Source organism: Schistocerca piceifrons, chromosome 8 (assembly GCF_021461385.2).
Source record: "Schistocerca piceifrons isolate TAMUIC-IGC-003096 chromosome 8, iqSchPice1.1, whole genome shotgun sequence".
In the NCBI taxonomy this organism is placed as follows: domain Eukaryota; kingdom Metazoa; phylum Arthropoda; class Insecta; order Orthoptera; family Acrididae; genus Schistocerca; species Schistocerca piceifrons.
In genome coordinates this window covers 412,219,914-412,245,692 of record NC_060145.1, presented here as the reverse complement: position 1 = coordinate 412,245,692, position 25,779 = coordinate 412,219,914, and the positions used below count along the sequence as shown (strand labels likewise).

The 25,779-nt window shown below is 44.0% G+C and overlaps 1 protein-coding gene across 1 annotated transcript in view; it reads right to left on the bottom strand.

Annotated features, from left to right (window-relative positions):
• The window catches only part of LOC124712394 (organic solute transporter alpha-like protein), a 42,616-nt gene that overhangs the window by 12,941 nt on the left and 3,896 nt on the right, over window positions 1-25,779 (bottom strand). The window contains exons 2-4 of the mRNA XM_047242690.1: window positions 21,307-21,458; window positions 15,349-15,593; window positions 11,560-11,656 (exon numbers count right to left, since the gene is read on the bottom strand). Coding sequence (XP_047098646.1) covers window positions 11,560-11,656; window positions 15,349-15,593; window positions 21,307-21,458 — 494 coding nt within the window. The remainder of the gene's footprint in view (window positions 1-11,559; window positions 11,657-15,348; window positions 15,594-21,306; window positions 21,459-25,779) is intronic.

Here is a 25,779-nt window from a genome sequence, read left to right as displayed (position 1 = left end):
ATGATGGTCGCATCCGTGTTTGGCGACATCGCGGTGAACGCACATTGCAAGCGTGTATGGTATGGGGTGCCATTGGTTACACGTCCCGGTCACCTCTTGTTCGCATTGACGGCACTTTTAACAGTGGACGTTACAGTACACGCCATCCAAGATCTGTGACTCAATGCCCCGGCGTATCAAGGCCGTTATTACGACCAGAGGTACTGATTTCTCAGGATCTATGCACCCAAATTACGTGAAAATGTAAGCACATGTCAGTTCTAGTATAATATAGTTGTTCAATGAATACCCGTTTATCATCTGCATTTCTTCTTGGTGTAGCAATTTTAATGGCCAGTAGTGTATGTTTCTTCAGCATACGAACACTCTATTCGAATATTCACCATGCAAGTGGAAAGGGATGCCACCTTAACGATCCTTGTTTTCACGGTTAGAAAACGCTGGCACAAACATTTTGTGATCAAAAGTATCCCGACACCCCCAAAATCATACGTTTTTCAAATTAGGTACCACCTACTGCCATGTACTCTATATTAGTGACCTTAGTAGTCATTAGACATCGTGAGAGAGCAGAATGGGGCGCTCCGCGGAACTCACGGACTTCGTACGTGGTCAAGTGATTGTGAGTCACTTGTGTCATTCATCTTCAAGCGAGATTTCCTCACTCCTAAACATCTCTAGTTCCACTGTTTCTGATGTGATAGTGAAGTGGAAACGTCAAGGGACAGGTGCAGCACAAAAGCATACAGGCCAAACTCGTTTGTTGACTTACAGAGACTGTCGACAGTTGATGAGGTTCGTAATGTGTTATAGGCAGACATCTATCGAGAACATTGCACAGGAATTCCAAACTGCATCGGGATCCACTGCTAGTACTACGAGGGTGAGTCCAATGAAAACCTTAAATTTGTAATAACAAATCGAAATTTCGCGCCGTTATCCTGTAAGTTGGTAAGTGTGCTACAAACACCGTGCAGAGTGGCCTGTAGGTGGGAGCATAGTGCAAATGCACACATACCGTCGCAGTATCAGTGTAAAGATGGCCGCCCACTTGCGACTTGCACCAGGGAAGAACAGCGTTCTGTTATTCGGTTTTTGCGCAGTGAAAGTGTGAAACCTATTGAAATTCATCGACGAATGAAGGTTCAGTACGGTGATGCATGTTTGTCACAGCAGCAAGTCTACGGATGGAGTAGGAAGTTCGCAAATGGTGTGACTTCAGAGGAAGGTGCTCCTCGTCCAGGCCAGGCACAACGAGTTGTGACTCCGCAGAACATTGCAGCAGTTGAAGCCATAGTGAAGGAAAACCGCCGAGTGACACTGAATGACATTGCAGCATGTTTACAGATTAGTCATTGGTCAGCATACCACATTGTGTATGATGTGCTCCAGATTCACAAAGTGTCTGCAAGATGGGTGCCACGGCAGCTGACTCCTGAAATAAGAGAACGACGTGTTGATGCTTGTGAAGAATTTCTTCGGCGCTCTGAACGAGAAGGTGACGGCTTCCTTGCAAGAATCGTTGCTGGGGACGAAACCTGGGTTCACTTCCACTAACCGGAAACGAAGAGAGCGAGCAAGGAATGGCGCCATTCCTTATCACGAAGTGATTTCTATATGTTTAGACCACTCAAAGACGCAATGGGAGGAAAGAAGTTCATAAGCCACACATCACGCTGGTATATGCCAAACGACGACTCGCTAGGTGTAAGGAGCGTAAACAATGGACGATTGAACAGTGAAAAAACGTTGTGTGGACGAATCACGATACAAAATGTGGCGATCCGATGGCAGGGTGTGGGTATAGCGAATGCCCGATGAACGTCATCTGCCAACGTGTGTAGCGCCAACAGTAAAATTCGGGGTCGTGTTTTCATAGTGGGGTTGCACCCCTAGTTGTTTTGCGTGGCACTATCACAGCACAGGCCTACATTGATGTTTGAAGCACTTTCTTGTTTCTCATTGTTGAAGAACAATTCTCTGTTATGGACTGACCTGCACAGAGTCCTAACCTGAATCCTATAGAACGCCTTTGGGATGTTTTGGAACGTCGAATTCGTGCCAGACCTCATAGACTGACATCGATACCTCTCCTCAGGCAGCATTCCGCGAGGGATGGGCTGCGATTCCCCAAGCATCCTCCCAGCACATGACTGAACGTATGCCTGCGAGAGTTGAAGCTATCATCAAGGCTAAGAGTGGTCCAACACCATATTGAATTCCAGCATTACCGATGGAGGACGCCACGAAGTCATTTTCAGCCAGGTGTCCCGATACTTTTGATCACATAGTATAGTGTTTTCGGCAAAGCAACTCACACAGAATTGTTTTTTCAGGCCACAAACTGTCATCATTATGCATAATGCGGTAGTGTCTTACGCTCTCTGGTACATAGAGCATATGTGGTCTCAGATAGTGACAGTTTGCCTGGCGAGCTACAACACCAAAGAACATTTCCAAACAGAATGATAATTCTGAAAGACAGATACACAATGAATTCTATTTCAAGCAAGATCAATACACGGATGTAAACGAAGATGCGGAGGCACCCCTCACAATAGCTTTCTTGCCGTATTTCCGCGGCATGTCTAGAAGAACAGAAGGAATCCCCAAGAGACAATACATTAACTGTGTTTTTGGTGCACCAGCAAAATTGGGGAATTCGCTGTGTTCGGTCAGAAACGATCTTGGCCTTAGGAAACGTGGCGTACATGAGATCCTTTGCCAATGTGAGAATTCACATATTCAGGATATATATCGAACTGTCCAAAAACTCTATGCTGATCATCATCTTCGTACACGACTTGGCCACCCTGATAAATCAGAATTACCGCAGCATTGCCTGAAGACTGAGCATCAGACGTTTTACGACAAGACTGAAATTTTACCCTCAGCGTCATCATTCTGGGACCTCGTTTCTAAACAAGCCTTACACATCCCTGTGGCTGGTAATGTTATCAACAACGATGCAAGTTTTCAGTTAGGCGCCGCCTTGAATCCAGCACTGGCTAACATTCAGTTAAAAGGGAAGAAACAAGATGATCTATGACCGGACGCAGGGCACTGTAGAGATTTCAAATAGTTCAAATGGCTCTGAGCAGTATGGGATTTAACTTCTGAGGTCATCAATCCCCTAGAACTTAAAACTACTTAAACCTAACTAACCTAAAGACAACACACACATCAATGCCAGAGGCAGGCTTCGAACCTGCGACCGTAGCGGTCGCGCGGGTCCAGACTGAAGCGCCTAGAACGGCTCGCCCACACCAGACGGCGTAGAGATTTAATTCAGCTTTTAACCACAGGAGTAACCGGCAGCGCAGTCGTTTCCGATAGAGCACGAGCGGAATGCCTTTCTGCGGCTCCTGGCAGGGGGCCAGCATGAGAGCCGCTATCATACAACTGCGAGCGTCTCCTCGCAGACGCTTATTTTCTTCCCTGGCCTGATAAATTTCCACGCCGTCTTGCAACAGTGATGACAGCAACTTACCTGAAGATGAAATATTGTGGTATTTGCACAATACTATCCGGCGGTAAATCCGAGAGGCGTGTTTGCAAAAACACAACACCTTACCAAGCCTAAAACGGTATAGCAAAATTGCTGGCATTCAAAACCGCTTCCAATCGTTTACGAAAGGATAAATACAGGTCCTGTGCCGGCCGCTGTGACCGAGCGGTTCTAGGGGCTTCAGTCCGGAACCACGCGGCTGCTACGGTCGCAGGTTCGAATTCTACCTCGGGCATGGATGTGTGTGATGTCCATAGGTTAGTTAAGATTAAGTAGCTCTACGTCTAGAGGACTAGTGACCTCAGATGTTAAGTCCTATAGTGCTTAGAGCCATTTGAACCATTTTTGAATGGATCCTGTAAGATTATAAAGGGAATCTTACGCCATTCTACCTACAAAATACAGTAAAGGCAAGTTCAAGGGACGATAATGGACGTGGACTCCGATCACTCAATATTCTCTCCAAAATTGATCACAAAGCTCAATAATATTGGGATCTGGTAACTGTGATGGACTGAGTAGCTGCAACAATTCATCATCGTCCTCGCAAAACCACTCCTGGACGATGCAAACCTATGAATAGAGGGCCTGTGGTCTTGGAGCACAGCATCACCATTGGGGGACAAATGTTGCGACATGAGATGGACTTGTCCAGCCAAAATGGTCGCCTAATCGTTGACAGAAAGGCGATCTTGCAGCCCGTGTATCACCACGATGTGGCCGTTCAAAGCATCACCGAAACCTGGCCAAGTTTCACTAGGACGTAAATTCGGCCAGAAGTTCGAAACAGTGAAACAAGATTCATCCGACCAAATGACATTTTCCCGTTGCTCCACAGTCAAGGTTTTATTGCTTCGGTAACATTCTTTCGTTTTGCGGGAATTTGTGTCACTGGTTTGGAATTCCAGCTCATCTTCCGATTCCCTGCTTCTGGAACTCCCTTCGTGTTATTTTGGTGCTCATCCAGTTCGCGCGTGCGACTTTCATTTCTGCAGTGACATTTGCAACTGTCGTCCTTATAATTCTCGTCACAGTCCTCTTCAATGACCGTCCGTCACGGTCACTCAACACACAGTTTCGTCCGTGTTGTGATATAGCGCATGATGTATTTCCGCTTACTCTGTATGCACTATAAATCTTGCATACAGTGCCTCTTGAAACACGAAACACTTCGGCCACCGAGGTAACAGTGGCACACACTGTAAGACCAATAACAATTTGCCCACGTTATGATCACTACTGACACTTGCAACGTATTAAGGATATTGTACAAACGCCGCTTTTGAATAAATGCGAGAGTGCAACTTGTAGGCCTGGCTAACATCTACGTTTGCCTTCAGCCACGCATTTCTCGTGCTGCGTCCACATTTTTGCCCCCCTCCCCTCTACCACTCTGTTGGACACTTCCACACACTAAAGTGCGCAGGCTTTACACTTTCAAAATTATTAATCCCAGAAGTTGTACTGAGTAATTACACTCCTGGAAATGGAAAAAAGAACACATTGACACCGGTGTGTCAGACCCTCCATACTTGCTCCGGACACTGCGAGAGGGCTGTACAAGCAATGATCACACGCACGGCACAGCGGACACACCAGGAACCGCGGGGTTGGCCGTCGAATGGCGCTAGCTGCGCAGCATTTGTGCACCGCCGCCGTCAGTGTCAGCCAGTTTGCCGTGGCATACGGAGCTCCATCGCAGTCTTTAACACTGGTAGCATGCCGCGACAGCGTGGACGTGAACCGTATGTGCAGTTGACGGACTTTGAGCGAGGGCGTATAGTGGGCATGCGGGAGGCCGGGTGGACGTACCGCCGAATTGCTCAACACGTGGGGCGTGAGGTCTCCACAGTACATCGATGTGGTCGCCAGTGGTCGGCGGAAGGTGCACGTGCCCGTCGACCTGGGACCGGACCGCAGCGACGCACGGATGCACGCCAAGACCGTAGGATCCTACGCAGTGCCGTAGGGGACCGCACCGCCACTTCCCAGCAAATTAGGGACACTGTTGCTCCTGGGGTATCGGCGAGGACCATTCGCAACCGTCTCCATGAAGCTGGGCTACGGTCCCGCACACCGTTAGGCCGTCTTCCGCTCACGCCCCAACATCGTGCAGCCCGCCTCCAGTGGTGTCGCGACAGGCGTGAATGGAGGGACGAATGGAGACGTGTCGTCTTCAGCGATGAGAGTCGCTTCTGCCTTAGTGCCAATGATGGTCGTATGCGTGTTTGGCGCCGTGCAGGTGAGCGCCACAATCAGGACTGCATACGACCGAGGCACACAGGGCCAACACCCGGCATCATGGTGTGGGGAGCGATCTCCTACACTGGCCGTACACCACTGGTGATCGTCGAGGGGACACTGAATAGTGCACGGTACATCCAAACCGTCATCGAACCCATCGTTCTACCATTCCTAGACCGGCAAGGGAACTTGCTGTTCCAACAGGACAATGCACGTCCGCATGTATCCCGTGCCACCCAGCGTGCTCTAGAAGGTGTAAGTCAACTACCCTGGCCAGCAAGATCTCCGGATCTGTCCCCCATTGAGCATGTTTGGGACTGGATGAAGCGTCGTCTCACGCGGTCTGCACGTCCAGCACGAACGCTGGTCCAACTGAGGCGCCAGGTGGAAATGGCATGGCAAGCCGTTCCACAGGACTACATCCAGCATCTCTACGATCGTCTCCATGGGAGAATAGCAGCCTGTATTGCAGCGAAAGGTGGATATACACTGTACTAGTGCCGACATTGTGCATGCTCTGTTGCCTGTGTCTATGTGCCTGTGGTTCTGTCAGTGTGCTCATGTGATGTATCTGACCCCAGGAATGTGTCAATAAAGTTTCCCCTTCCTGGGACAATGAATTCACGGTGTTCCTATTTCAATTTCCAGGAGTGTAGATACTAGCTGCAATAGCTGAATCAGTTTTTATCCGTCTCCACTCTCAGTACATTTTTAAAGAAACTGTTGATATAAATTGAATTCTCAGAATATTTTCGCATATTAGAGGACGAAAAAGATAGCAAAAAAATTTTCTTTCTTTAAAAATTTGATGACAAAAGCACTAGCGTGATCATGCTTTATTTCATATGCGCTACCTGTTAGCAGCTTTTCGAACTGTATCGAAACATCTGTATAAAATTCTTACCCCTTTCTGTTGTTGAATTTGCCTATCGATAGTAGGTTTCGAAATATTTCATTTTGGAATCAGGGAATTATCCGCTGGACACCAAGTACCAGATATTATTAATACAGGAGATAGGTAAAATTCAAAGAGCAGTGGCGCGTTAAGGTACTAGTTCGTTTGGGAAGTGTGAGAACATTATGAGTTGTTTAGCTAATTTCATTGGCAGACACTAGACCCCGAGAGGCCTTGTGAATCACAAGAGAGGTTTCTTGTTAATAAGCCAAGAGCGCACATTTTAAAAAAAGTCAAGAATCATAACATTTCGTTCAACATAAATAACACGAAACGAGTACTGTTGGGAAATCAAAGAAAGTGGAGCTTACACAGAGACCTACCGACACTCATTCTCCCATCTCTTCACCCTCCAGCGGTTTTGGAAAGGGGGAAAATGTTAGTGTACCACAAACACTAAAGTTACTCGTGGAGTATAGATCTAGATGTACCGCGACAAATGAAGGGAGTTGATCGTAAAAAAGAGAAGAAGCAGAGAACGTAGGTGATATAGATGAAGTAGTCTAAGCAACGGGTCGCTGTGAATTTTAAGAAAATACCGGGTTATTAGTAAGCATCTTTGGAAACCCGTCCAGAAGCCGTGCACGTTAGCATGTCGGATTTAGGATTGAAGTTGACGGCCCGACTCAAATCGTTTTCATGCGGTGGATTAACGACGAGAACCTGTGTGCTGGGCAGCCTAGATATGGTTTTTAGCCGGTTCCCGATATCCGACTAGGTGAATATTGAGCAAGTAGCCACGTTCCCGCCTCAGTTATACGATTTGCAGGTATTTCGAAAAGGTTGTCACACTTTCATACAACACGACACTAGACGCAGACACTTTCCTCTCCAGGGAGAGTGCTGTTGGGACAGGAAAGGCATGAATCCATCCTCTACCACTTACATTGTCAATTCCAGAATAACTTCCCATGGAGACATGGAATGAGGGTAGGAAGCAGAAGACGGAAGATTGGTAAGTAACTCTGGGGTTTGGGGAGGCGACTGCGCGGAAACAAGGCGTACGGAAAAACAATACACATTAGCGAATAGAGGATCTGTCGCAGTTTTTAACTCGCATTACAGGAGCGTCGTTTGTTGTGGGGCAAAAGTCAAAATGTGTTCAGCTTATTTAAGTCGCTGAAATTAATTACCCTGGAAGACTCGACAGCAGTTCCCCGTGGAAATCAGTTCATATGGCTACCTGTCTGCAGGTGCGAAATAATTCCACAAGATAATACGCATTGGATGATTTCTATTCGTGTTCTGACACACCTGCCCCCTAGTGCAACTACGCCATGGCGGGTATGACAAATCGAAACTTGGAAAGACCCTCTGTCCAGTGATACGAGTCGTTTTTGTGTATGCCATGTAGACGGCGCAGTCGTCCTGTCAACCCCTGGAGGTGCTTTTGAATAACACTGTACGATATGAAAATTGAACACCGAATATCGAAATGAAACGAGAAGTAGATGGATAATTAGTAGAGACAGCACTAAGGAAGGAAAATGACAACTTAGTAGTAAGACACGTTAATGTGGAGTCTGACATTAGAATGATATCAATAAAGAATATGTAATGTGGGTTACCGTGACGGATGCTTCGTACCAGCAACTCAGTTTCATGTCCAATTCTGCACGAAGTATTTCTTGTTACATTCGTACGAGGGGCGTTAAATAAGTAATGCAAGACATTTTTTCCTCGGCCAATTTTGGCTGCAAAAATGAGGAATTTGTTGAGGTACTTTGTGGAATATTCTTCCTTCATCCCCTGTTGTTTCATGAAGTTCCGATGGGTGGCGGCGCCGTACTTGCCTTGAAAATGACGTCCGTAACGGAGGTGCGTCCCAAACAGAGGGTTGTCATTTTCTTTCGGTGGAAAACCAGAGCATCCCATACATTCACAGGCAGAATGGCGTGTCGTTGGGCTAAGCCTCTGTCATCATCGCAACAAAGTCGCACAGACTTGTCCCATGTCCCACGTGCCGGGCGGCCACACCCAGCTGTGACTCCAGCAGTGTTGGACAGCGCGGACACTCATTCGAGGATCACAAACGAGCACTTCACTGCTCAGCTGGACGTTTCTCTTAGTAGCGCTGACATACTCGTCCACTAGTTCAGGTACTCTGAGGTATGGTCCCGCAGGATTCCTCGCCGTCTAACCGAACTTCCATCTGTTTGGGTTAATGGAGGACCCATTCTTGAGGAAGCAGTACGCGATTGATGAGGAGGTTACTGAATCAGTAACACGTTGGCTCCAACGTCGACCAATAGAGCGGGCATACGGGGCCTCCCAGTAATGCTATGGCATTGAAAACAAGGTTTTGTAACCAGAAGAGTGGGGAATAATATGGTGTATCGGAATCCTAAATAAAACCAACCTGCTTCTAGAAAATAACGCGCTGCATTACTTCTTGAACGCCCCTCAGTACAGATTACAATGCGATTTTTTTTTTTTTTTTTAAAGGAGTGGAAGATTATCTGCTTACAAGGGGAAGCCCTTAGACACTACCGACCGATTCAGCACATGTTTGGCTGGTCACTTGTGTACAATCTAAAATGAAAAACTGTAAGATAGTTTGGCTCAAAATCTGTCTCTTCCCCACTCGGAATCCCACCCTCTTCCCCGTCCTCCATTTTTGAGAAAATCGCCCATAAGATACATGACGCGCAGTCGACTCAAAACTGACGGGATCGATAGTTAATTGAACACTGAGTAATTTTCATCGTCGTATACGAGGTCCGAAAATGTATATTTTTTTAGAAATCGATGAAAGACTCTTTCTTGACTGTCTCTTTTGTACCCGTAAAGTAAGCGCTGTGCAATGAAAGCGCCGGTGGAGTAGCGAGCAAGGCTGCGGAGTAGAAAACCTGTGTTCCATTCATTTCTTTTTTTTTTATTCCTATTTCTTTCTCGTTTCGAAATTGGTTGGAATGGGAGGATTAGTAAGATAAGTAAATCAATAGGAAATAATAAGAAGGAAATACATTCCTCAGATCACTTGCATTAGTAACGAACTAAAAATTTAAACCTAGTTTTCTTGCGATGATTCTTTCACGCACTCCGTTACATGTCCTACATTTCTTTATAACATCGTGGATGGTGCGGCTGGTCCCGGCGGAGGTTCGAGTTCTCCCTCGGGCATGGGTGTGTGTGTTAAGTAATGTGTAAGCTTAGGGACTGATGACCTTAGCAGTTAAGTCACATAATGTTACACACACATTTGAACATTTTTTTTCTTTATAAAAACTTGGTGGATGACACTTTTTCTACAAAAACATCCAAACAAATATATTCGCCTTACGAAGAACATCTAATAAATGCAATCTTCGCGCAGTTACACAACTCCTTTCGAAGATGTGGTGCAAAACAGACTTGGTAAGATTCAAAATATTTATTTTTCTGGAATTAATTGTTATCCATAAGATAACATTGCCTGAAAAGTTGGTGCTCAATGTTGGTCATGAATTATGATGGTCAATTGCTATTACGCCTGAGCGGTTGTGCAATTCCCTCTGTGTTTTCCAAGAGCAGATTGCAATTCTGAAGCCTCGAAATAAAATCTTTATCTTGGCGATAACAAAAGGGCATCACTTTGCTGGCACAGACGTGGTCACTTTGGCTCTATTGCTTCTACCGTGTAAATTAGTTGACCCTCGGTAACTACAAACATGCTGTCATACATGACAGTATTAGTTTGTCCAGCCTAGGAATCCAGTATCAGACAAAACTTGTTCCCAGCAACGTCCGATTTCAAAAAGTTCTCAAGATATGATTCGTAAATTTAATTTGCCAATTTAACGAATTTGCAGCAAGTGCGTTAACATTTTTTAATGTGCCGTTTAAACGAGTGATCTTTTCTACAACATGAGGACCAAATTAATCATTTGTTTATTATAAGTAACATTTTCCTGGGTGCTGCTATGGAATATTACGCTGTATACAAATGTGCTATTCTATGTATATTGCCTTCTGCTACAAGGGTTCGTCTCTGTCCCTTATGTGGTAAAATGCGTCGAAAGCTCGTTTTCGAACCACTCTTACTCGGAATAGCTTTCATATAACACGGCTTAAAATTTTAATTCTTTACCTAACCAAGTCGTTAGAGAAGTTATTAGCCTATCTTGTTATTATTCTTCGTTAATTTGGTTACCTTGTTAACCCTCTTATTCCTACCAAATTAGAAACGGAAAAAAGAAATAAATGAACGTACTTGGGAATCTAACACACTTTCTCTGCTCCCAAGCCAAATTCGGCACTTTCATTGCACAGGGTTGACTTTACGGCTACCTAATTGGCAGTGAAAAAGTATTTTTCATCGATTTCTAGAAAGTGATGCGTTTGCGGACCCCATATATTATGATTTTTTTGGACTGCATTTTAAGAAGAGTCACGTAGGATCATATGGTGAAGATGGGATGACGAGGATCATATTCGCCCAGAGGATGGGGTAAGAAAAGTTTAGGGAACGGACGTAAGGGATATTTGTCGCTGTGGATGTCTTGACATAGAGTTGTATAGCGTGTAAACATGGTGGGGAGGACTTTTATGTTGGTCTTGGTGCGGCAAAGCCTGTGAGGTGGATAGAGTTTTAGAGACGATGTAATTCCACCGCCTTTTCTGGAGGTCATATGATGCAGGACGTTTTGGAGTGAAGGAAAAATATGTAAATGTTGGAGAAAGCACGTAATGTAGGAGTTCGACTGTAGTTAAAGGAAAGGGGTACATTTGAGTAGTGTGGTGACAGGATGATTATCTATTTTGTACAATGGAGTACGCAAGTATTTTTCACGTGTTGCACATTTAATGTATGGAATCACTAAGTGGACTACTTCTGGCTACAGAATGCTTTGGCAGAGCTGTATTTGCTCACCTCGTCTTCAGACCAGAGGGCGTAACAGACGCCGTACATGATCCACAGCACCACTGGCATCTGCAGCACGGCTAGCCGCAGTTTCAGCAGCGATCTCCTGGAACAAACACAGTGCGAGATGAAGGGTGTTGGATTTCGTAGGGAAGATATTTACTTCAACGGAAAACGACTTCCACACATCAACCAGGGATTGCAATAAATGAGTATACAAATGGCTTGCGGAGAACAATAATAAAAAAGTCACACAGTGCGGTCCATTACTTTATATTACAACCGACGACTAGATGGCACTACTGAAATTTAAAATTAATGATAGTAGTATGGCTGTGGAGGTTATGGCTCACTTTGGCCGACATTGGACCACTGTTGTTACTAGATCACCTCGGTGCCCCACACATGATGTGCAAAGCCAAGCCCCTTATACCTAGGACATCATCATCGCCATGTGAAAAGCCGCACCCAGCCTTATCTATGATGTTGTACAGAATCATATTTCTTGATATGATGACGGCCATTAAAACGAAACGGCCAGTCATATACGATATTGCAGTGCCTGTATTGTGAGTGCATCTCCATATGAACATTGTATCTTCTTAACAACACTGGCACTCCAGTATTGTAATTATCCGCCGATACCAGGCTGCAACTTTCAATCAAAATATCCTCATCTGTACGGGAATCATATAATGTGTGTACGAGTACAGGTTGTGACACAGGGACTACGATATATGGAAGTCTGGGTCTGGCCGTAAGCCGCGCACGGGTAGTCAAAGCCGTCAAGGCGGCCGCTCACGTAAAGCGGGAAATACGGGATCGAGTCCCGATCAGCCACAAATTTTCACTGTCGTCATTCTCTTATACAGCTGATGGTTGTTCGTATTCGCAACTGCGAATGTATTTCATGTAAGCCAACCACATCTCAGTGTTTTAATGGCTGTTAAAACGAAAAAACACTCAATCACTATGTATCCCCAGAGATGTCATTTTCAACATGTTTTAAAGTATCCTAATTATCTGAATTTTTTGTGCCATGTTTAAAGTTTTCGATTATTTATCAAAAGTACATTAGTATATTGACAGTAACGGTGTAACTTGGCAGGGGTTGTCTAACCTATAGATTAAGCAGCACCTGTCAATGAGTTTAGTTCAATTAATGTACCACATTTGGTGTAAGGCATAATGAACCCACAAATTAAATATTTCCACGTGTAAAATATCTGTCGAAAAACACAGAGGGTGAAATTTAATATTGACTTCTAAATTATTCTATGACTGTACAAAACATAAGTGTTTTACCAAAGCCGCGCGTGGTAGCCGCGTGGTCTGAGCACCTTGTCACGGTCCGTGCGGCTCTCCCCGTCGGAGGTTCGAGTCCTCTTTCCAAAAAAATTTGCTCTGCCAAAATAACATGTTAAACAGGCATCCGACATTTCGTCCTACATGTAAATGAGACTTGGCCAGCTACGAAACTCACCAAGCACCATTTTAGGTGGCTAAAAGATAATGCAACATGATCTACACTAGAAAAATATTGTCGATGTTATTGACTAGCAAATATATCTTTCCTTCAAAACGGTTCGAATGGCTCTGAGCAATATGGGACTCAACATCTGAGGTCATCAGTCCCCTAGAACTTAAAACTACTTAAACCTAACTAACCTAACGACACCACACACATCCATGCCCGGGGCAGGATTCGACCCTGCGACCGTTGCAGTCGCGCGGTTCCGGACTGAACCGCCTAGAACCGCTCGGCCACCGTAGCCGGCATATCTTTTCTGTTACATACTTGTAGTGGCATGTTTATTCACCAAAGTTACGTTTTCTGACACTTTAACATAACAAACCATACTAAATATCGTTTTGACGGGATGTAGCTGGCATTAACAAACAGGCAGTCTGAATTACTGTTCTGTTGGCGTGTGTTAGAAAGTTTTCCTTTTGTATTACGAAAATATATAGCTGAAGTGATACAATGCATTAAGGATCTCGTCAAAACGCATCATTTTAAGTATGATTTGTTGTACTAAAATGTTGCAAAGTATAAAATTGGTTGATAACCATGACACCACAGGTATATCCGAGATCAAATGTGATTAAAAACTTATATTAGATATTCAGTAACATCAATTACATTTTGCTATGATAGAACATGATGCATTATCTTCTCCCCCCGAGGTGGGAAAAGCCATATTTTATTCACCCAGTGTTTGAGAATTAAGCACTTTGTGACTTGCAACAAAAATTTTACACACAATTTCAAACCTTTACAAAAATTCTTGTCGATCACGACCCCCAACAAAATGACGCAAGAAACAACGTTTATCGCTTAGTTCATTTTCACTCTTCATGTTGTATAACTGGCACATAAATTTGCTACTTTTTACTGCTAATTTTATTTGCGTCACATTTTGCAGACGATATTTACCACCAAAATTATATCATAGTGCGACACATACATCAGAAGAAATAGAGTCATAAACACTGAGATGCGTGAGAAATTGCCACATGATGCATAACGTTTTAATTTATTACTAACTTATTCAGCAACACATGTCGCTGACAGTAGCCGCTTATATCACTTGATATAAGGTGGCCATGACAAAAAAAAAAAAGTCATTAACATGTGGCACTATAGCCGCCATAATGGTCATGTTCTAAATTATCCCACCTATCTGCATTGTTTGAGCCGTTTTTCAAAAGTATACGATTCTTTATCAAAACCTAGTTGAGTGTTCAGCATTTTCAGTTAGTTCATCTCCTCCTTTCTCCTCTCTCTGTTCACCTCCTACTTGCCCCCTCTCTGCCCATCTGCTCTTGCGCCTCTGTCTGCCTAACCCTTCCACCCTCCACTCTATGCCAATCTTTTCTTAGCCCTCTGTCCATCTGCCCCTACCTCTTCCTCTTACCATCTTCTTCCTTCCTCCTCCCCCTCTCCCTTTTCCTATCCTCCTCCCTTTCTCGCTGCTAAACTCCTCCTCTCTTCTCTCTCGGTCCATCTCCTCCTCTTTTCTTTCTATGTCCATCTTCTCCTCTCCCCTCTCTATCACTTGTCATCTACAGATATCTCACCAATTGAAAACGTCTGGTCAATGGTGGTCGAGCAACTGGCTTGTCACAATACGCCAGTCACTACTCTTGATGAACTGTGGTATCGTGTTGAAGCTGCATGGGCAGTTGGACCTGTACACACCATCCAAGCTCTGTTTGACTCCATGCTCAGGCGTATCAAGGCCGTTATTACGGCCAGAAGTGGTTGTTCTGGGTACTGATTTGCCAGGATCAATGCACTCAAACTGAGTGAAAATGTAATAACATGTCAGTTCTAGTATAATATATTTGTCCAATGAATATCCGTTTTTCATCTGCATTTATTCTTGGTGTAGCAATTTTAATGGCCAATAGTGTATTTCCATCCTCACTGCCAATCTCTCTGCAGCTGATACTATGTTGTGCTTTGGTAGGCAGGACTTGCTTCCTCCGTTTCTTACACATCCCTGAAAGCTCAGCCAGTAAGTTGTGAACAAACTATAAATAGTCTATATAGCTAACACAGTACAGATGTTTATCAGACATGTTGATCAGCACAACAGCAAAAAAATCGCGTAATCTGACTGTTTGACATTACATAATTTTTGAACACATCTTAGGAAGGTGGACTTAAGTGGAAAACGGTCATCAGGATCGTCTGAAAATGTTGAAATATCGCACCATTTGAACGACTCTACCAATCTGAATGCCTGAGAACATCACAAAGTCTATGCCAGGTGCCAAAGAGCTGGCAGGTACCTTGTAAAGCTCATGGGGTGACAACAGCTGCGACGGAAGGGCAGCCCCCAGAAGGCCCCACAGCCGGTGTCAGCGTGGGAGGGGGCGGCCAGCCCCCCGGGGCCGACGCCCTGCCGCTCGCAGTAGACCACCAGCAGGCAGAACATCTGGTACACGGAGATGGCGAACAGGTCCTGCTCCAGCGCCGCCATCAGGTAGAACGAGCGTGGCAGCATCACCGACATGAACGCCACCACCGACGCCACCTGGAATCACCAGCTAACCAGCTCACTGATGGCTTAGTTCCCACGGTGCTCGGCGGATGCATCCCAACGGGATCAGGGAAAATAATACATCCAGATATAAAACTGAGACATATGGAAGGAATTATCACTAAATTTGTCATTTTAGACTGGGTGGTGCTCCCCAGCCTCAATAAATTTGGAGGAGGACTTTATTAAACCTCGTTCTTTCTAAAGTTATTTTGTTTGCGCTACTAGTTTCGAAAACTGTCCATTCTCAAGAGCATCTAAAAACATAACCCTCTATAAAAATTAGAGCTAAAACATGAATCTCCAGGAACAACAGTGGATACAACGTTATACAAACATATTAGTTACCTATAGTAACAGATGTGGGTACATCGTTCTCGTTTCATCAAAAGCATCACATGCCAAGAAGCATAATTGTGCACAGAACGGTCGTCAGCAGCCCTCATCTAAAATATAAGATGCTTGAGATGATATCGTTTACGAGAACAATAGCATTACTATCTTATTAAAATACCACACCCAGTCAGAAACACCAGGAAAACAAATCTAGTAATGTTTACTACAAATCACATGCAACCGTCATATGTGCATGACTGTGTCGGAAAATTTTGAAATGTCGTAGAACGAAAGTGCAAGAGTCCAGCTGCACTATCTATACGATTTCATATATCTCTCTTATACTAACAGTTGTATGGGAGACGTTGGTACTTATATGCACAAATCATGCTTTTAAGACAACTGTCAACACATATTTCATGAGAGGAACATAAGTATTTGTACTATATACAATTGATAAAATATTGGTAAGGGATCTACGAGTATATATTGTCGAACCTCAGAACTATTATCTTGATGCACGAAGCTGAAGAATGGGTGATACTATACCTACTTCATTATTGTAAAACGACACCACAGGAAACCCGATAACAGCAGCACAGCACATCACAGCATGAAGAACAGACATCAGAAATGAAGTGCAGGCAAAACGAACATCTTAACCACATACTAACCAGTGCCAACATAGAGAATAATGAAGATATAATGAAGGGCTTATTTCAATAGTGGTAAAAGACCATTACCTCCACTTTTCTGTCTATAATGCTTCTGACATTAATAGTCCAAACAAACGGAAAGAAAGGTTCATCTCTAGCAAGAAGCCATATGTTTGAATATTTCTGGTGTCTCAACTGCAGATTTTTCAGCGCTCATTTAACTTTAGGGCTCTGTATCTCAAAATGAACAAAAATGGAATTGTAACACTATTGAAATAACAATGAAATGAATACCCTTAGCTGCTTACAGGCGTTGACATACGTCAACGGGGACAGATGAAAATGTGTGCCCCGACCGGGACTCGAACCCAGGATCTCCTGCTTACATGGCAGCCCTTCAAATAATAGCAATGAATCTAAGATAAAACAAATTTGTGTATATAAGTCTGCATATCTCCCACATCTCAAATACAATTTTTAGTATGACAGAGAGATATACTCTGAAATCATATCGGCAGGACAGTAAGATTCTTGTATTTTTATTCTCTGACTGACAGTCAAAAATTTTCTCACGCAATCGTGCACATGAACAGGCATATGTTGTGCGATCTGAAGTAGACATTACAATGTTTGTTTTCCTGGTGCTTCTGACTGGATATGGCATTTTAATAACGAAGTAATGCTATTGTTTTTCTAAGGACTGCCGTGCCATGTACCTCGTATTGTGGACGAGGATCATTGAGGAAGAAATCTCCACCCCACCAGAGTTCTATAAGGCCCCACAAATCCTTGAACGCCATGCGCTTCTTTTCGCTTATGCTCTAGTTTACAATCCACCACATGGGTCATCTACCATGTCATCATATTCCTACTCTTTCTAAACCACATCGAACACCTCCGCATCTCCTATACTATCAGCAAACTACGTTCTAATAAACCCATCGTTTCCCCTCTGATCACCAACCACGGTACGCTGCCGCACCTTTATAAACAACATCACTACACCTACACACATTCCACATCATATCCCAACGCAACTTTAACCGGCTCCCTCTCCCAGACAATGTAACCCGCTCCGATATTTATCCATTCTACCAACTATAGCTTTTCCCACCTGTTTCCACTGCACTTTAGGGCTCCCTCTTCTTTCCTCCCTCCTCATTTCACTCCCTCCCTTCCTCTCCTCATATTATGGCCCTCCATCGAACTCATTCTTCCTTTCTATCTTTGCCGCTAGCCGCCTTACGGCGTACCCTGTTTCCGCAGATGTGTACCCACAACTACACTAACGCTTAATCTCCTGGCAACGTCTTCACCCAGCGCAGGTCCTTCAGCCTTTTAGTGAAAATATAGTGCTTCTCTTTAACGAACGTTGCTGTTTCATTTTAATATTTTTAAACTATTTTGTCTTTTTATCTTTGTCTGCCACTCTTTTCATTTCCTTTTTAAACTTTAAAACAAGAAAACCACACTATATATTTGTAATCACAGTACATTATATTTTACAACCTTTTTAAATTTTGCATCTATAGATATGTTTTGTCATTTCTTCATTTAATTTCTGTAAATGTAGAGGCTGAAAAGCGGGATACTGCAACACTAGCGACCCAAATGGGGCGAGGGGGTTGAAATGACAAAAAGTTGGCAACTGATTTGTACAAACAACCCTTGCACGTGATATTTTCATGAAACGAGGACGATTGATCCCTGTATGTTACTATAGATAATTAATATGTTTGTATAACGCCACATCCATTATGGTTGTATGACTTTCATGTTTTAGCTCTGCTTTCTATGATGTGTCATGATTTTGAGGAAAATTTAAAACAGCCTGATGGAACAATGTCCTTCTTCAAAGAATGTTTGCGTTGTATCCATAGGTTGCACTTTAAAGCCTCTATAATTCTCCGTCATGTATAAGTTACTTCATCTGTTTACAACTTGTGCAACTTATCTCCAACATAGCCTGCTCATTGTTATTATCCTTTTCTTCTCTTTACGGTTTTTACCTACTACGTCAATCCAGCACTAAACGGACTCTTCCTTTCTGCTTCAGATATCCTTTTTATTTAAGTTCTGTCACGTAGTTTGTCCCTGATTAGATATAGTACCTCTTCATCTGTTAACGTATCTACCCATCAAATGGTCACCAATCTTCTGCATCACCACATTCTAAAACCTTCTGTTCTCATCTTGTCTTTACTGTTTACCAAAAATGGTTCACTTTCATCTACGCATGTCCGAAGGAACTTTGCATCGTAATTCGGAATAACACAGACACTGCAATATCGTATCATATCGTACGTTATTATCTTGTCCCGTTTCTGTTCTGAGGATTTCGTTCTTAGTCATTCTTATTTTGCCCTCTTGGTTATTGTACATATTATTTTTTAATCACCTTTACCTACAGCATACCGTACACCTATCGCGCCCCAGTTTACATTGTAGAACATTTTTCTATGTTGACGAATCCGATGAATACGTCCTGATTTTTCTTGCATTATCAAGCACAACGTCAGAACTGTCTCTTTGGCATCTTTACCGTTTCTAAATCCAATATGATCGTCATAGAATAGATTCTCAACTGTCCTCTCCATTCTACTCTATGTTATTCTCATTAGCAACATGAATTCATGAGCTGTTAAGCTGGTTGTCTACCATCGGAATTATGTGGATGAAGCTTTTTTCAAAATTCGTATGGTACGTCTATAGTTTCATAAAATTTGCACATCAGCTCGAATAATCGTTTAGTTGTCATTTACCCCATGATTTTAGAGCTCCCTGGAGTATGTTATCAATGCCTTTTTGTCGCAAGTCTTCCAAAACAAACAGATTCCTATTTCTTCTCGCATCACGCCATCAGTCAGCTTCTCTCCCATGTTGCAGCAATTGATGTACTTTGTCCACCTGTCTGCTCTCTTCTCTGCTTTTTAACAGTACCATTTCTCTTGCACCTTAATGATGATACGTCTACTTTTAATTTCATCGAATGGTCGGTAAAATTCTTCAGGGGGTACGACTGCATTATCGGTGTGTAAAATTCAGCGACGTTTCGGTCACTGTAGTGAATTTTCTTTTCACAGGATGTTTTTGCTAACTACTGAATGAGAAAACCTTGAGTTCAAATGGTTGAAATGGCTCTGAGCACGATGGGACTAAACTTTTGAGGTCACCAGTACTCTAGAACGTAGAACTACTTAAACCTAACTAACCTAAGGACAGCACAAACATCCATGTCCGAGGGAGGATTCGAACCTGCGACCGTAGCGGTCGCGCTGTTCCAGACTGTAGCGCCTAGAACCGCTCAGCCACTGCAGCCGGCCCTAGAGTTCGTATATGTTGACGGAAGAGGCTGTAATCATAATCTGATAGGGTGATGAGAATGAGGAAGAAATGTGTTAGAAGTCCTTTATCGATAATTGCTATATATCTTGTGACTGGTGGATACAGACGTTCTTAACTGGTGTTGGCTTAATTGGTTGCCAGTGGTTGGTGGAAATAAGCGAAGGAAAAACGGGCGGCAGTTGTGACGTACTGCTGTTTACTTGTTACCTAGTGCTTAGTGGGCACCTGTGTGTATTGCTTCATATGAGCTGGCGCTCCGTAGCGCTGCCAAGAAGACGGAAGTCGGTACCCGCCCTGTCTCCATGTTTACTTGTCACTTGGCTATTTCTGACTTTGCCCTTGATGGTAAGAGGTTGTTTCACCAATCCCCAGGCTTCTCGAAATTCTATCTATTTGCCGCTGTTATCCTGGCGTCCTATCAAAGCTGACTTGGTGTACATGAACCAACCAAGGACATCTGCTGTCTTTTTCTGATTTTCATGCTTCATTGCTTCGTAAATGAACTGAAGTATTTCTTTAATTACCGAATGCTTCTTAGCAGTTATCTTGTACCTGTATTTTCGTGCCCCACTTCTTTCCAAATTTATTTTTCCGGGTGATTTTCTTCAGTCTAATCTTGTTGTTGTTGTTGTGGTCTTCAGTCCTGAGACTGGTTTGATGCAGCTCTCCACGCGACTTCATCACTAATAAATTGTGGGGTTGGGTTGGGTTGTTTGTGGAAGGAGACCAGACAGCGAGGTCATCGGTCTCATCGGATTAGGGAAGGATGGAGAAGGAAGTCGGCCGTGCCCTTTCAAAGGAACCATCGCGGCATTTGCCTGGAGCGATTTATGGAAATCACGGAAAACCTAAATCAGGATGGCCGGACGCGGGATTGAACCGTCGTCCTCCAGAATGCGAGTCCAGTGTGCTAGCCACTGCGCCATCTCACTCGGTAATAAATTGTGATCCGAACCCATATCTGCTTCTGGGTACACATGATAATCTCGTATATGATTTGAATATATTTCTTACTATCATGTAACCCTGCTAGTACGTTCCCGCGTCTCCAAGATTTTCCCCATTTACATCTCATGTGAATTTTTATCAATTTATTCTCTGCTACCAGCCGAAGTTAATCGAGGAACTCATTTCATCTCTCATTCCACGTTTTCCCGTAGCTATGGAAACGTTTCCGTTCAAAGCACCACACAAAATTTTTGCCTACATGTTGGTGCTTGTAAGCCCGTGTCGAAGTCGTGCTGGATTCCATATACGCTGCAGTGACGCAATCAAACGGAAAGGTTTTGATCATCCCATATACTTTCTGAATGACCCGTTTAACGTGCTTAAATACTTTGTCTATACAAGACAAGCAACCTCTGACCTACCGGGTATATGCTGATCACATAGACGGTAGGTCCCGTGAGCTTGGACGCAGGCCCAGACAGGACATGCCGCAGGCTGAGGATGTACACCCCCATCGTGGAGAAAAACGCCACGGTGGAAATCACTATAGCCGACACCAGCAATGGACCGAGAGCTGCAACAAAACACTCTTGGGGCTGTTGAACTGCAATCGTATATTTTACATCAAACATGGCCAAAAAGTTTTATCAATAAAGCAAATAAAATCCGGTGTGAGCCCACGAGCATTGTGAATATTTTAAGAATAAATCTTTCAAGACTGCAAAAAAATAGTCTTTATTTTCTACGACGTATCACCGTCTGGCATCATCAGATATCTGGACAAGATAAAAGGCATATAAAGAGTGGCATGCGTTTGTTATACAACATCATTCTCCAAAAATTAAAAAAATTAATAAACATTTTTAAAATTTTCAGTCTCTAAAAATCTTCTGAATTGTGAAACGAGATCAAAATCTATATTTATCTGGGCGTCAACTAACAACTAATTCTAAAATTAGACAAAGATATAAGTTTTAGCCGACAGGTGACGCTAGTGGTACGGGGAGGGGGAGACGGGGGATCACCTTCCCTTCAAATTTTACTTTCATTTTATTATCATCCTAAAAGGTAGACAGATTGGAAAATTGCGCAGGTCGCACCAGTGTTTAAGAAGGGTAGTAGGAGTAATCCATCGAACTACAGACCTATATCATTGACGTCGGTTTGCAGTAGGGTTTTGGAGCATATACTGTATTCAAACATTATGAATCACCTCGAAGGGAACGATCTATTGATACACAGTCAGCATGGTTTCAGAAAACATCGTTCTTGTGCAACGCTGCTAGCTCTTTATTAGCACGAAGTAATGGCCGCTATCGACAGGGGATCTCAAGCTGATTCCGTATTTCTAGATTTCCGGAAAGCTTTTGACACCGATCCTCCCAAGCGACTTCTAATCAAGCTGCGGGCCTATGGGGTATCGTCTCAGTTGTGCGAATGGATTCGTGATTTCCTGTCAGGAAGGTCGCAGTTCGCAGTAATAGACGGCAAATCATCGAGTAAAACTGAAGTTATATCAGGTGTTCCCCAGGGAAGCGTCCTGGGACCTCTGCTGTTCCTGATCTATATAAATGACCTGCGTGATAATCTGAGCAGTTCTCTTGGGTTGTTCGCAGATGATGCTGTAATTTACCGTCTAGTAAGGTCATCCGAAGACCATTATCAGTTGCAAAGCGATTTAGAAAAGATTGCTGTATGGTGTGGCAGGTGGCAGTTGACGCTAAATAACGAAAAGTATGAGTTGATCCACATGAGTTCCAAAAGGAATCCGTTGTAATTCGATTACACAATAAATAATTCTCAAGGCTGTCAATTCAACTAAGTACCTGGATGTAAAAATTACGAACAACTTCAGTTGGAAAGACCATATACACTCCTGGAAATTGAAATAAGAACACCGTGAATTCATTGTCCCAGGAAGGGGAAACTTTATTGACACATTCCTGGGGTCAGATAGATCACATGATCACACTGACAGAACCACAGGCACATAGACACAGGCAACAGAGCATGCACAATGTCGGCACTAGTACAGTGTATATCCACCTTTCGCAGCAATGCAGGCTGCTATTCTCCCATGGAGACGATCGTAGAGATGCTGGATGTAGTCCTGTGGAACGGCTTGCCATGCCATTTCCACCTGGCGCTTCAGTTGGACCAGCGTTCGTGCTGGACGTGCAGACCGCGTGAGACGACGCTTCATCCAGTCCCAAACATGCTCAATGGGGGACAGATCCGGAGATCTTGCTGGCCAGGGTAGTTGACTTACACCTTCTAGAGCACGTTGGGTGGCACGGGATACATGCGGACGTGCATTGTCCTGTTGGAACAGCAAGTTCCCTTGCCGGTCTAGGAATGGTAGAACGATGGGTTCGATGACGGTTTGGATGTACCGTGCACTATTCAGTGTCCCCTCGACGATCACCAGTGGTGTACGGCCAGTGTAGGAGATCGCTCCCCACACCATGATGCCGGGTGTTGGCCCTGTGTGCCTCGGTCGTATGCAGTCCTGATTGTGGCGCTCACCTGCACGGCGCCAAACACGCATACGACCATCATTGGCACCAAGGCAGAAGCGACTCTCATCGCTGAAGACGACACGTCTCCATTCGTCCCTCCATTCACGCCTGTCGCGACACCACTGGAGGCGGGCTGCACGATGTTGGGGCGTGAGCGGAAGACGGCCTAACGGTGTGCGGGACCGTAGCCCAGCTTCATGGAGACGGTTGCGAATGGTCCTCGCCGATACCCCAGGAGCAACAGTGTCCCTAATTTGCTGGGAAGTGGCGGTGCGGTCCCCTACGGCACTGCGTAGGATCCTACGGTCTTGGCGTGCATCCGTGCGTCGCTGCGGTCCGGTCCCAGGTCGACGGGCACGTGCACCTTCCGCCGACCACTGGCGACAACATCGATGTACTGTGGAGACCTCACGCCCCACGTGTTGAGCAATTCGGCGGTACGTCCACCCGGCCTACCGCATGCCCACTATACGCCCTCGCTCAAAGTCCGTCAACTGCACATACGGTTCACGTCCACGCTGTCGCGGCATGCTACCAGTGTTAAAGACTGCGATGGAGCTCCGTATGCCACGGCAAACTGGCTGACACTGACGGCGGCGGTGCACAAATGCTGCACAGCTAGCGCCTTTCGACGGCCAACACCGCGGTTCCTGGTGTGTCCGCTGTGCCGTGCGTGTGATCATTGCTTGTACAGCCCTCTCGCAGTGTCCGGAGCAAGTATGGTGTGTCTGACACACCGGTGTCAATGTGTTCTTTTTTCCATTTCCAGGAGTGTAGATAATATTGCGGGGAAGGCGAGCCAAAGGTTGCTTTTCATTGGCAGGACACTTAGAAGATGCAACAAGTCCACTAAAGAGACAGCTTACACTACACTCGTTCGTCCTCTGTTAGAATATTGCTGCGCGGTGCGGGATCCTTACCAGGTGGGATTGACGGAGAACATCGAAAGGGTGCAAAAAAGGGCAGCTCGTTTTGTATTATCACGTAATAGGGGAGAGAGTGTGGCAGATACGATACGCGAGTTGGGATGGAAGTCATTAAAGCAAAGACGTTTTTCGTAGCGGCGAGATCTATTTACGAAATTTCAGTAACCAACTTTCTCTTCCGAATGCGAAAATAATTTGTTGAGTCCAACCTACATAGGTAGGAATGATCATCAAAATAAAATAAGAGAAATCAGAGCTCTAACAGAAAGGTTTAGGTGTTCGTTTTCCCGCGCTCTGTTCGGGAGTGGAATGGTAGAGAGATAGTATGATTGTGGTTCGATGAACCCTCTGCCAAGCACTTAAATGTGAACTGCAGAGTAATCATGTAGATGTAGATGTAGATGTAGACATACCTCAAATTACAAAGATGCGGATTCCAATTATAAAACTAGTTTAAAATGAATTTAACTACTTATTAATGACATTTCAGATGCGGGCATTCAGTTCATGTGGAATAGAGTTAAATGTGACAACAAGTATTCGTTGAATCTGTTAATAATGTCTAGACAGCAACAGAATTCCTCATAAACAGCAAACTGCGTGGCAGATGGACACACTGACCCCAGAGCTATGGAGGCGTACCCTTACTAATAAACACAATAAATGTTCTGGCCCATCAGTAAAGGAAACATTACTAAAAAGGTTGGCATCGGTTAAAAGCAATGACAAGGAAGGATGTCATTGGACTCTGTTAAAAAATGCTGATCTGCTGTATAATGGCTATATCACGGTCAAATAAAATTTATGCTTGTATTGAGACCATTGCGCAGGAAAAAGTAAGGGCTACAGTGGCAAGTTGATGAGCGGGACAATGTGACTTTTCACGTGATGTAACTTCATTCTTTTCAGTAACTTCATCATACGCATACTACTGACAAATTGCGCGATGTGAAATTAAAAATCCAAACAGTGAAGCCGCTGTCACTAGTGTCTGTTAGATAACTGTCGTGCAAGTCGCCTGTTTTCTTGTGATTTTCAAAGTATTCAGCATAAACTCTTTTGACTATAGCGGACGTATTCACTAAGAGAGAACTCAGCAAATGTGTTGATATTTAAAAATTTATGCATCGTTCCGTCTCATTTGCACTTGTTTTTCCCAAATGACTAGATTCGGTCACTATTCGATCATCTTCAGATCTATGTAGTTGCTTGAGCAATCTGTCTTGTCGATGCAGGAATTACACATCAGAATACTGTATTACGTGATTAAATAGATTGCATGATGATATTGTTATAGAAATTTGCCGTGCGACTGAGACGTAAAATTAAACGATATGTAAAGTTTTGATTAAAGTCCCTCAATTATAATACCTAAGAATTTGGTTGTTGTTTGCTATATACGACTATAGTAATATGAGTTCCACAACCACTATCTTAAGTGTGAAACTGC